This window comes from Orbicella franksi, chromosome 8, assembly GCF_964199315.1.
Source record: "Orbicella franksi chromosome 8, jaOrbFran1.1, whole genome shotgun sequence".
In the NCBI taxonomy this organism is placed as follows: Eukaryota; Metazoa; Cnidaria; class Anthozoa; order Scleractinia; family Merulinidae; genus Orbicella; species Orbicella franksi.
In genome coordinates, this window is record NC_138152.1 from 16,961,470 (window position 1) to 16,974,895 (window position 13,426).

Here is a 13,426-nt window from a genome sequence, read left to right on the forward strand (position 1 = left end):
CATGGCTCGCACTGTGGCTCGCATGGCTCGCTGGCTCGCAGTTTTAGCAGACGCAAAACACTACTCCCGTACCGTGAACTGGTAGAATGGCATTAGACGCCTCACTCAGGAATATCTAAACTATAGAGGCCAGAGTCAAGCCGGGAAAACAAAAAAAGCAAAATGTTTGCGTCAAAGGCCTAAGAATGACTAAGGAAGTAAACAGAAAGTACTCTTCAAATTTGCAACGATAAATAACTGCCAAAGCCACTAGTGTCTGTACACAACGGCATAACCGCGTTCTCTCTCTCAGTCGAACACAACAAAAGATCATAAAGCGCCGAAAACTAATTGTACACCATCATCAGTAATTAATAGTTTTTAATGATCTCTTGGGTATTTGTAGACTGAACACAACAAAGGTAAATGTATGTACAGTGAACTGAACTGAATTCAACTTTCCGCAAACCTAGATTTCCTGAAGGATGACCACAATTTAAAAAGTCCCATATTTTGTCAACTGTTATCGAAACAGTTAAATGATGGTATGCATGCAGAACGGTAAAATATCAGAAAAAACCACCTTAGTAAATGTTTCATACACTTTGGTTTAATTAGTTAACAAGTTAATCACAAAATAAACAAAGATCACTTTACATGAAACTTAATAACCTGTGTGAGAGCAAAGGAATGTGTCAATGAACTGCGAGCATCCTATGTTCGAGAATTTAATTCAATGAAGACGGTACTCTAATGCCTGTGCTCTTATTTTCGTATGGCTAAATCATGCCTGTACGCTCTTGTTGTTCTATATTCGTCGCTGAAAGGAACTTGCGGTGTAAATTATCGGTGTGAATTGCTTGAGGAACGAACGTGCTTCGGATCAAGCTTGGACTATAACTTCACAACAACAGACTTGGTCACAGATTCTCAAACACAACCAGAAATCAGGGACAATTTAAAACGTTGGGAAGGCTTGAAATTCTTGTCAAGGTGTTGGTCGGTTCTTCAGCCACTTTTATGTCAAGTTTATAAACCGCGTTGCCACAATAGCAGCGTTCAGTTGCCCTGTCGGGAACAGTGTCTTGCTACAAGGACTCCTTGCTATGTTGTGAAACGCTACAACGAAGACTGGCCAGAGTTTTTAAAATGCGAACGGTTTCCCTTAGGAGGCTGCAAAGGTGGCTCGGTGAGTAGAGAATTGAACTGTGTAATAATTAAAAATAAGTATCATGAAGAATGTTTAGGGAAAAAGAAAGTGATATTCTTCCCGTCCCATGGGCAGACGGATAACTTGCAGACCAAACAGACAAACGAACGCGTGCATGTCTTGTTTGTTAAACATTGGACGGTACATGCATTTGATTTCGACAGGCTCTATAAACGGTGTGGCTTTCAAAGTAAATAACATCTTTAAAGCCAGAGAAATAGTCAAGAGTGTATTTAAAACAGAAAGATTATCAGGTTGTCTATAACGTGACTGCCCGCTAAATATACCAGGGATCATTTACTGCTGGCTTTCTAATCTGCCATAGTGTAAACAATATTGATAGGTATATATTGAAGCATACAGTCACCTTAGATCGTCAGGGTTGCTCTTATACTCATCTCGGGTAGTGTGGTTATGAGGGTGTCTAATAAGATTGAAGGAAATTAGTTTAACGATTTTTTCAAAGGTAAAAATGTCGCTCCAATGAATGACTTGCGTGCTTACCCCAGTCGATCACAGTGACATTGGCAAATTCTCAATTGATCAACATCTGATTTCTTATTACCATTTTAATACATTATCAAGCAAACAGGTAAGGAGAATTAAAAAAAAATTACAAGGAAAGATGTTGTCTTCATGAAATACCACATTTTCAGATTATGAAAAAGTTGAGTCATGGTTAAAAATGTTAACAAAGTTGCATATCTACAACAAAAATCCCCAGGTATGTAGGAGCTCATAGCTTGCAAATCTTCAACAATTTGGCTTTAAGTTTGAGATCACTTTTTCAGTTTGGGAAACAAAATGAACCTGTTTTTCAGAGGGACCTAAGTCATTAGTGATTTGTTGGAAGTAATTGTTAAGTGTTATCCACACTTAGAAGATATCCTGCATAAAGATAGTTTGTCAGGATCACAAAGGATAAACCACTGCCTGGCTAACTGTAGAATGCATTGCACCTACAATTTGTCGAAACTTGCTGTGAAAACTTGCAGAATGTCACTTGATTTTAGCCAACTTGGTGTTAGCCTGGTCATCTAGAATCTGACAACAGCTTTCTACTGTTTGGAATTCAAGGTGTGGACAGGGCTGTATAATTAATAAGGAAAAGAATTCCTGTCGTCATGTTACTTTAGTTTACATCATTTCTCATGGTCAACTAAAATGACAGCACAAAACATTTATTCCCTGGCTTTGTACATACACTGCACTCTTACTATTTACACCCCTCTCCATCCGATAATGGGCAAGGCTTCAAAGGGAGAAGTAAATGTTAACTTTTTTTCCTGTGAAATATATTTTTAGATAACTGAACTTCATCTCAATGAATCTGCTTGCAAGAGGCCCTTGGTTGAAACAAACCACACATCCAGCTGGTATGAAGGAATAGAAGGGTGTGGAATTCAGTGTGAAAATCCTATCTTCACCAGTGAGGAACACACAAGAATTCACAGATTCGTTGGAGCATTTGGAAGTCTTTCATTTACGTGCAGTCTTTTTACAATGGTATGACTACTCTGATCTGTCATTTTAACATCGCTCTATGAATTATTGTGAACTGTGTTGACCAGTGATGCATGTGTTATTAGAAATGCAAAACAGAATATTGTTGCTTATTTGTTACTATGCCTTTCATTAACACAAGAACTCTGCTCAGCAATCAGCTAGGTTGCATTTTTCACTGTCACCAATTAATGGACCTGGTACTTTTCCACATGATATAACGCCATGCATGGTAAATATGGAGTCTGATAATTAGTCAATATACTGTTCACTAATACTCCTCAGGATAATAATTAATTACAACTGCTTTACTTTTGACAGATAACATTTCTGATTGGCTGGAAGTCACAGAATCGCTATCCATCAGTGATCCTCTTTTACATGAACATATGTTTCTGTGCAGCCTCAATGGGCTTTCTTGTTCAATTTGCTGATGGGGCCAGAAACCGCACTGTTTGTCGACAGGATGATACAATGAGGCTACAGGAACCAAGGTGAATTCCTTTTTGTCAACATGTTTTTTAAATAAACCAGTCAGTCTGACCTGTAAGTGCCCAGCAGGTATATTTTGCAGGGTGCAGGTTGAAATTTAATTATAACTGGAAAACCACTGGCACTAAAAATAATTAATAACCTATATACTCATCAGGGGTTCTTACATAAAGTAGTTCACCTCTTTCACATAGTGAAAACACGATCGATCCGCGAAAAGTACCTATTGATCGACACGCTGAGACCAATGAAATCTCTTGAAAGCCATCTGGATGGCTGCTCCACAGATGTTTCCATCGATTCCAGATTTGGCTCGGATCTTCCCTCAACAACAGAAGATTGCCATCACAAATGAAGCAAATAAATAAAGAAATGAAATAACATATTAAGATTTTAACCGACAGAATATACTAGCGCAAGCTCAGTGTGCTTCATTTTGGTACTCACAGGGAAGAAACCAAATTCAGCAGATATTTCAGATGATATTTCAGATATTTCTTCAAAAAACAATAATTCATGGCATAGGGTAAAATATGGACTGGACCATTGGACCCTTGGACTATTTTTTGGACTATTTTTTGGACTATTTCTTGGACAAAATTTTAGACTATTTTTTAAGGGGTGGGTAGGTAGTTTTGTCAGGGGGTTAGTTTATCATATGTTCTTCCTCAGGGAGGGGTAGGTAAGGGGTAGGTAGTTTTTTCTCCTTGGGAGGGGTGGGTAGGTGAAGTTTGTCAAAATATATGATTCTTACTCATCAAAAATTAATATTTAGGAAGGGGTAGGTAGGTAGTTTTGTCAGGGGAAATGGTTAATCATATGTTCCTCCTTAGGGAGGGGGGTGTAAGTAGTTTTCGTTAGGGGGAGAAGTGCTAATTGCAGCACTTGTATCATTACACATGATACAAGCAATGGTCACACAACACATGTATGCATGCGCACAGCCTGTTAACACAGGAGGAGAATGTAAGTAAAAGTTGTCATCTATGAGGGGAGGGGGTCGTAATTATTACATAAAAGTTAACAGCATTAGGGAAAATTTTTTTCGATTCTTGTCCACTAATTCGCTTATTGACTTGTGCCAATGCAACTTGCTGCTTATAATTTGCTAAAATAATGGATCGTTTACACCAGTTGGCTTTGACTATATTTCCATCGCAGATAAGAACTGTCACAAGAGCTATTTCCATTCCCTTTAATCTACCTACCCCCTACCTACCTACCCCTCCCTGAGGAAGAACATATGATAAACCACCCCCCGACAAAACTACCTACCCAGCCCTTAAAAAATAGTCCAAAATTTAATCCAAGAAATAGTCCAAAAAATAGTCCAAAAAATAGTCCAAAAAATAGTCCAAAGGTCCAAGGGTTCAATGGTCCAGTCCATCTTTTACCCTGTGCCATAATTCATTGCAGGCTTAAAATCTATGGTTGGCCATTCATTTCAAAATTACAACAGGGTATACGCGGGTTTTTCTACCGCGTATACTTGTTTACATATGTTACATATGGGCTTCAAGCCCATATATACGACCATTTAGATCGCGTATATATGCATTTTTAAATGGACACATATTTGTGTAAACTCAAGCGCGGAGATATGCGAAATAAATGCCCAAATATGCACGTCCTACAAGGACCCATATATACGCGAGCTAAAATGTGCGTATATGCGACTCTCGTAAATTACGTTGTATATGCCAGCACGAAATGTGTCTTTTGCGAGAATGGCTGTTTGTGTATGATAGCAATGAAAATTACTTTAACTAGACAAGACTTGACAATGACATGTTAAGATCAATTGCAAGGGAAAAAACATTTGATATAGATATTTATAAACATGTGTACATCAGTAGCCTATAAAATAATTCATCACTGCCTCTGTTGATCTTATCATACCTGTTTCTTCTCTTCAGTGAGAATGACTGTTTTCTCTGTATTTTAACCTTCGTCTTGGTGTACTACTTCTCAATGGTTGGTGCTGTCTGGTTTGTTATCCTGGCCTTTTCCTGGTCCATCTGCTTCAAGTCTCTTGGCAGCACAAGAGATAATTTTGCTGGGAAAGTGGTATACTTTCACATCATAGCCTGGACGTATCCTCTCACTCTGGCAATTAGTGTTCTTGCTCTGAAACAGGTAAGGTGGTGATCACTCGATTCATTAGTGTAATTAGATTGATCCATTAATTTAATTAGAAGTCAAAATACATAAATAAATAAATGCTAATTTAAGATGTCGGTCTGATCTCAAATGGTTTTCTAGTAAATTGTGTACAATCAATGGATTCATTTTGAGAATTTTTTAAGATGTCTTTGACAAGAATATGAACATTTTCCAAACATGACAAAACATTTATACCCAGAAAAAGTTCCTTTTAATCAACAGTCTTCTGTCAAGTTTGGTTTTTGTATATTTTAACATGTTTACATTTCTTCTATAATTGCTGTTTAAGTGAATGTTCTGATTTGTCATAAACTATTAAATTGTAATCATATTTTTAAAAACCATGATAAATTAATTAATAAAAATAACAGTGGTAAAATACATCATAATTTATTATAATTTAGGCTTTTGTACATTATGCTAGCATTTTTGCGAGTATTTTAGTGAGGCAAAAGCATTAAGCATTATTCAAGTATTTTAGTGGCATTTTCCCGAAAAATTATTCTTTTTCCACTTACAGGGAATAGAAATTAAAATTATTTTTCTTACGTGAAAATGAAGACTTAACTTGAGATTCCAAAAATTTCAAATGCCACCCTAATACAGCCGAGTGGAGACTGAGGTAGTCAAATCAAATTAAGAGATCATTATTAAAACTTTAGATACGTTGAGTTATACGTTTTTTAAGCACCCTGAGCCGTTAATTGTGTTAAAACATTAATTTTTTTAAAATAAAAAAAACCTTATGAGCATTAACCAAGCATTTTAGTGACTTCTTGCAGGTAGACTGAGCATTTTAGTGGGAAAAATGGAGCATTAAGGTGGAGCATTTTAGTGGGGAAGTATAAGCATAATGTACAGAAGCCTATTTATTATACAATTCACTTCTAATATTCAAATTGCAGGTTGATGCTAACTCTTTAAGTGGAATCTGTTTTGTGGGGTATAAGAATCCCAGCATGAGAGCAATCTTCTTGTTGGTACCTTTAAGCCTTGATTTACTTGTAGGAGGGATCTTCTTAACACAAGGTATGGATACCACATTCAGCGAGTAACAGTATCTCATTCTGGTACATGTAGGGGACTCTATTGTTGGCGACTGATTTTGCCATCTTAAAAAGAAAATCCGAAGAAAGTCCAGCAAAATGTATAGCTGACCAAGGTGATGAAGTACACAATGGGTTTTGCTGCCTTTGACAACCCTTTATGTCTACAAAGACCTTTGTCATCTTTGGAAGATTGTCATTTATCTTTAACTTTGGCTTTTCTGTTTTGCAAATATGCCATCCTAAATTTTTCTGAGGCATGGATGGGTAACCCGAAAACACTGAGCCCCGGTCCGTGGACCCCCACAACAGACCGGGTCCATGGACTACCCCTACGGACCCCCTCTACGCACCACCCTAAAATAGTGTAAAAATAATAAATAAAGATTTCACTTATGGGTTGTCTAATAGATTCAGACTTGTGTCGGTGATTTTTCAAGTGTTACACTGTGCAAATGTAACAGACTTGGGTTTTTAACACCCCAACCCCCCCCCCACCCCTCCCCCCCCCAAAAAAAAATGCCTAAAAGCTGTTTTCAGCATAAGAAAATGCCAATGGTAAGAAGGAAAGTTCTTCCCTTCCATTCATGGCTCAATCAGGCTATCGAAGATATATTTTTAGGCCGTTAATTGCTGTTTGTATCTATTATTCCGCTGAGCAAATTGTGAAGCCTGGAACGCGTTCACAAACCCACGGGAAAATGGGCTGAACAAAATGGCAGAGGGGAAAGAGCACAAATTTCGAGGCTTCCCAGAGGCTTCCCCGTCTGCGTCTTTCGTATATTTTATGGCCACAGCAAAGGAAATAGCAATGTGTAATGATTTAAATTGCACCCGAGCCTGAATCCAGGTTTGTTACATTTGCACAATGTAACGTTCGTAATTTCGCCGTCACGAGTAATCTACTAGACAACCTGTAACTGAAATATTTTATTTATTAATTTTATTATAATTTGGGGGGTGGTCCGTAGAGGGGGTCCATTGGGGGAGTCGGTGGACCAGTCCATAGGTAGTCCGCGGACCTGGTCCGTAGTGGGGGTCCGCGGACCGGGGGTCAGTGTTTTCAGGTTACCCGGCATGAATAGTACTTTCCTTTGTAGATGAGGCATTTCAGAATTAAGGCTTATGGCAAAATTGTGAACAACATGGTTTTTATAGTGATTGCTTGGTCAGATTGACTAATTATCAGGATTGTCTCTTTTCTGTTCATAGGACTTGTAACTCTGTGTAAACTACGCAGATCAAATCCTAATTTTCTAAGTAACAGAGCAGCACATAAAATAAAAGAGACTATAATAAGAGTGGGTGAGTTGCTGTTGATCTTTGTTGTCCTTGCAATTCATTTCATCCTTTTAAAGTGCATATGACATGAAAAATATTTTTGCTTATTTGAAAGGCCTTTCAAAATACAGAAGAATGGCGTTTTTCTTTTTGAAATATATTTTTTCGTTTTATAAATATTTACGTTTTTCTATTATGCAAATTAGATCAGTGATGACGTCATATTGTTTGCAACTAAAAATGGTAAAATACTGAATAAACAATATCTCTAGAAATATTGAAGCACTGTTCTTGAAACTTGGCACCACAGATGTACATCACAAAGGAAACAAAATGACACCCTTGTGCTGTTGCGATGACAACAGTTTTGCCGCTGGTGCTGTCTGAATAAAAACTGAAATTCCCAGTTTTTGACTTAAACCAAGAACCATCTACCCCACCCAATCTAATGATGGGAGTTAAGACAATATGAGAACTGTGTCTGTTCCAAGTAGAACCCTTTGTCTCACTTTAGAGGTTGCAAATGGTGATGTTTGGTTTTTTGACAGAAAGAGACTGGAGCCGAAAGAGTTGCTATGGCAACACCATTAAGGGTGTCATTTTGTTTCTTTTGTGATGTACATTTGTAGTGCCATGTTTCAAGAACACTGCTTCAATATTCCTAGAGATATTGTTTATTCAGTATTTCACCATTTTTAGTTGCAAACAATATGACGTCATCACTGATCTAATTTGCATAATAGAAAAACATAAATATTTCTAAAACGAAGAAATCTATTTCAAAAAGAAAAACGCCACTCTTCTGTATTTTGAAAGGCCTTTCAAATAAGCAAAAAATATTTTTCGTGTCATATGCACTTTAAAGCTATCTGCTAATTGTTTAGTAACATTTTAAATTTGCAGGTATCTTTTCCTTCACATCATTTCTGACAGTATTTACAACCTTTGCCTGCCATGTTTATGAATATCATAACCAAGCAATTTGGGAAGAAAGCTACAGGAATTTTATCAAGTTAGTAATAATTAAGAATAATTTAGAAATGGTAAATATGGTACTCCTCCACAATGGCCAGGAGATTAGTCTCAACTATGTGCTGACCCATGAATACTCTGACTTTAATCAAATTGAAACCATCCTTAGCACGACCATCCCTCTTACGACAGCCAGTAATTCTGCGGCAAGCTTGAAGGGCTGTCATTAAGTTTTAATTCACCTGTAGCCTTGATCTTCACAGCCATAGTAAACTTGTTATGTCATGGGTGAATTGTATTAACTACAGGCCAGTTCACCCGTAACATCAAGGGTCCATCAAACATACTCAGCCGTAACGGGTGTTACGGGTTACAGCCCTTATTGACAGCCCTGGCTTGGTACTACAAAGCTTACGTTGGCTGACAGAAATTTACTTAATATTTTATTATACATATCAGCGTATTTGACAATGAACTTTGTTACTGTTGTCAGTTGAGTTTGACATAAGTGACACAAAGAAACCACAACATGCTTCTACAAATTAGTTTAAAATATTTTCTCAAATAAAAAAATGAAAAGAGATTGTGATTACCTTAAAGTACTACACATTGCTTGGTTTCCAGCTTTAATTTGACCAATCACGCAGACTAGGGTTTAAACAAAGAAAAGTGAAAGAATTGTAATGAATTCAAAGAAGACTGAACCACATTAACTGGATACTTTTTTACTAAAAGGTGTATAGCAGAGAAGTCAGCACAAGGACAGCCATGGAAAACAGTGTGTTCAGTAAATGAACGTCCTGATTTAAGTGTCGTTGAGCTGGAACTAGCCTCATTATTTGGAACAGGAATTGCAATGAGCAGCTGGACCTGGACTTCAAACACATTACAGACCTGGCAAAAATTATGGCGCAGGTAACAACAGTTTAACTGCTTGGTTAATGAGTGTAAAGTGATGAAAGCTTAAAGTTAGCTATAAAGAAAACAAAGAAGTACTAAAAATGTACAGATATAGTAAGTTTGTTTGAAATGACTAGGCATTGTTGCCTTCTTCAGGGCAGGGCTCGAAAAAACTTGAATTCCAACTTGCCCTTGGGACAAGTATCTCTTAAAGTTTGCTTGCCCATGGCAAGTCTTAGTTTGCCCTTTTAATGATTTAGTTGGCAGATGACTTGCTTGGTCTTTTGCCTATTGGGCAAGTGAGAATGTAAAGTTACTTGCCCAGAAGGAAAATCTACTTGTCCTGGGCAATGGGACGGCACTTTTTTCGAGCCCTGTCAGGGTTCAAAAAGCTTGCAAGTTTTCTTCTACACTAAAGAACGTAGTAATGCCAAAATCATGGTTATTTCACTTGACAATTCAGCACCCAAAAAGACAAATTTACATTATTGATCTAGTTTGGCACTAAGTGGTAATCTTTTTTAATGAGTGATAGCCTAGCAGCTGGAGGGAGATAGGAGTGATCAGATTTATGGAAATAAGAAGTTGGTTGATCATCTGTAAACTTTTATCAATTGTTCATGAAGAAACAAAATAGCGAGTTTTATAAACCTGCAAGCCAGCGAGCCATGCGAGCCAAAGGGCGAGCCATGCAAGTCATGCGAGTCATGCAAGCCCTAGTAAAAATGTTAAGAGTTTTTATTTGTTACATTTACATTCACATGAGAACAAGAACAAGAGCAACGGAACAAGATGAATAAGATCGCAATATTAAATTATTGCAATATTAAATTCTAAGGGAAGGGACAACCACGTGCAGCAGTCAGCCAACCGACAAAGTTTTGGTAACTCTGATTCACTAAAGAGCGAACCTGTTAAAATTACGCGATTCACTCACCATTCTTGACGCCAATACACGGAGTTGCCCTGAAGTACTGTTCTCTTTTTTCTTGAATGATTTTCAAATTGGATATCAATGAATGACAGGTGCCACTGGATACCATTCACTTACCCATTCGAGTAGCGGTGGGGCAGTGGGGCGGTGGAGCTGTATGTTTCTCTCAGAAAATTTCTTTACTTTAGTCCTGAACCTTAATAAATTTTTGACGCATCGTTTTTATTTTTTGCGGATCCTGGGCGATTTGAATACACAAAATTTTCTCCAAACAACAAAAATATGAAACAAAGAAAAAAATTCATCACACTCAGGGTAGCCATTACTATGACGTAAGACTTGGCACGATGTGCAGATGTTTAGAGCATTTTTCATATTTGCCGCACCAGCAATAGTTCTGGTAACCGAAGCGAGATTAGGATTTTCTTTTGGGAATATTTCAATTGTAGGCACTTTTGTAGCTAAATTTTTATTTAAAATTAATTTCCCAGGCCCGGAAAGAGAGAGTACCCTAGGAGCGAGGTTGTACCGTTTATACTCGTCCCCAGGGTCATCTCCGCTTTCAAGATGGCGGGCGAGCGGTTTATAGCGATAGTTTAGTGATAGTCGGGTGCGAGATCTATGTTTCTTGGTGAAAAGTTGACGACCTCCCAGACCAGTTGAAGAAAAAAAAAATACTCGCATAAATGGCTCGCATGACTCGCATGACTCACATGACTCACATGGCTCACACCGTGGCTCGCATGGCTCGCTGATTTAGCAGACCCAAAATGGCTGCCAAAGTGATGTTCAACTGAACAAGTGCTTCCAAATTAAAGACTATTTGGTACACAACAAATGATACAATGTAGTTTTGACACCTTTTAAATGAAGCATTGCCAAAAATCGTGTAGGAGGGTTTCACGCTCAAAAAGTGTTTTTCTTCTGCAAACTATTTCAATTCTCCATTCAGTCTCATTTCTTTTGTGTATTTTCCATTAATTTTACTTTATAGCTTGACAGTTTTCCAATCCTGCGTGAGTAAACTATCCATTAGTAGTTCTGCATCTGGAGAAAAAATGTCCAGGCCATATCAGAAGTCGAAATTGCAACCTTCAGATAATTTATGCATGCATCTGAAAACCTATTGCTTTGCCAACCTGCAAATGATGAATTATACATGAGGAACTTTGAAGCTGTGCCATGAAAATTACAAACCCCTCAAAATCTTTTTAACCCCCTTGTTATAATTATTATGTATTACATGAACATGTTCATATCAAATATCATGAGTTGGCTTAATGAACCTTTGATTAGTTTTTATCTACTGTAAGAATAATTTTTTTTATTATGCACCAAGTTGTCATTAATCATGTGAAGACTGTCTGTTACAAACAACACAGGACCACATGAAGTTTCAAAGCAGCTAGAGCAGTATTGTAAATAACTGTCTCTCTTCCTCTTTTCTAGAATAACACGGAAAAACAGGCATCCAGAATTAAGTCATTACAAATTGATAAGAAGGATGAAGAAGAATCAAATAGGGTAAGTACAAACTACAGCATGCAATAACATGTTCTCTCTTTCCCAGATTGCAACATACCTTTATCACACGACAAGCTTGGTCCATACTGTCAAGACCTCAGGCTGATATTCTCCTAGTATGGCCCTCATGCCTGGTTAATAAGAGATATGTAGCATTCATCTGTGATTTCTTAGAGTTCTCATATCAGAAACATCCTTAGTACAGAGATGTTACTGATTATTTTTGTTTAAACCATGCTACTTTTCACTTGTTGTAGACCAGCAGTGTTATATCCTGCTATTCCTGAGGTGCATGTGGATGCCATAATGAAGATGGGTGAGACCATTCAAGCTCAGAGTTCAGTTCGCCACGGATATACACCAAAAAATGAAAATGAAGAGCCACTTAAACTTAAGAGTATTACTGAATTAACGCCTCAGGAGAAATTCAGTTAACAACTGGACTATGTACATTGTATCACAGGATAAAATATTTTATTTATAAATTCTGAAGGAAAACATTTTATAAATTATATTATTATAATTATAAACCTATTTGCACTTTTTTATTTACTAAGCTGTCCTTTACATATCACAAGCATTTCATTTGCTTTTAGAATAAACAATGCGAAGACTTCTAATAATTAGTTTGACATCATAGTTAATTACTACTAATGTTGGTGCAGTATTTTGTTACGCACATAAACCAGCAAACACAGACGACCTGTGTGTGAAATTAAAATAAAGACTTACATGACATTGTAAGATTCAGAAATTACAACCTGCAGATCTTCTCATTGAATTTCAAGGTGTGGTAGGATGAAAACCAATCGTAAACTCTGTGAACACAGCAAGAGCTAAACAAAATCATGATATTATTGTTAAAATATTTAATATTTAATTTACATTGAAATGGACATTCTGAGCTTTTCTTTTCTTACCAGAAGTGAGATATGTGTATAAAATTGTGCTTGTGTGTATACTTGTAATATAGTACAGGGATGAATGATAGTTTGGAAAAGCTATTTAGCATAGCTATGCCAGGTGCTTAAACAGACTTGTAAGGACTGTTTGTCTATGAATACTCTTAAGTCTACTGATTTTGTATCAGTCTATTTGCAAACATAAAGGCTGCATGTAATGTATCAAGGCGTAACCATGTGTGTATTGACCTTATGACATACAAAACACCTAGTCATGTACCTCAACAGAGCCCACGGATTGAAGTTAGAGGTGTGCATTTTTTTGGCAAATGTTTTATATAGTGGCACTTATTACTGTATGTTATGTATAGATTTCAAGTTTACTGTTTTGATGATGTAAACTATGAATCAAAGCCAAAATTATTTAAAAGTAATAAAAAGAAATAACAATCTGACTTTTAGGAATGGTTTATCAGCAAAATGTATGGCCGCAAATTCTTTTAAAACCCAGACAGATATA

At 37.0% G+C, this 13,426-nt stretch overlaps 1 protein-coding gene across 1 annotated transcript; it reads left to right on the top strand.

Annotated features, from left to right (window-relative positions):
* The first annotated feature begins 636 nt into the window (after positions 1-636).
* Positions 637-12,740, top strand: LOC145494739 (protein smoothened-like). Its single transcript, XM_081474312.1, has 10 exons — positions 637-1,168; positions 2,495-2,695; positions 3,014-3,186; positions 5,101-5,320; positions 6,253-6,376; positions 7,606-7,698; positions 8,578-8,686; positions 9,382-9,561; positions 11,930-12,004; positions 12,262-12,740. Exons 1-10 carry the CDS (start codon positions 755-757, stop codon positions 12,437-12,439), a joined length of 1,767 nt encoding a protein of 588 aa, XP_081330438.1. The 5' UTR covers positions 637-754; the 3' UTR covers positions 12,440-12,740.
* The last annotated feature ends 686 nt before the right edge of the window (positions 12,741-13,426 follow it).

What these genes read in the sequence shown, in the direction of transcription:
- LOC145494739 (XM_081474312.1), top strand. Translation starts at nt 755, where the DNA reads ATGGCTAAATCATGCCTGTACGCTCTTGTTGTTCTATATTCGTCGCTG. An exon ending in GAGGCTGCAAAGGTGGCTCG is followed by an intron (nt 1,169 to 2,494) that starts GTGAGTAGAGAA and finishes ATATATTTTTAG; the next exon opens with ATAACTGAACTTCATCTCAA. An exon ending in GTGTTCTTGCTCTGAAACAG is followed by an intron (nt 5,321 to 6,252) that starts GTAAGGTGGTGA and finishes TTCAAATTGCAG; the next exon opens with GTTGATGCTAACTCTTTAAG.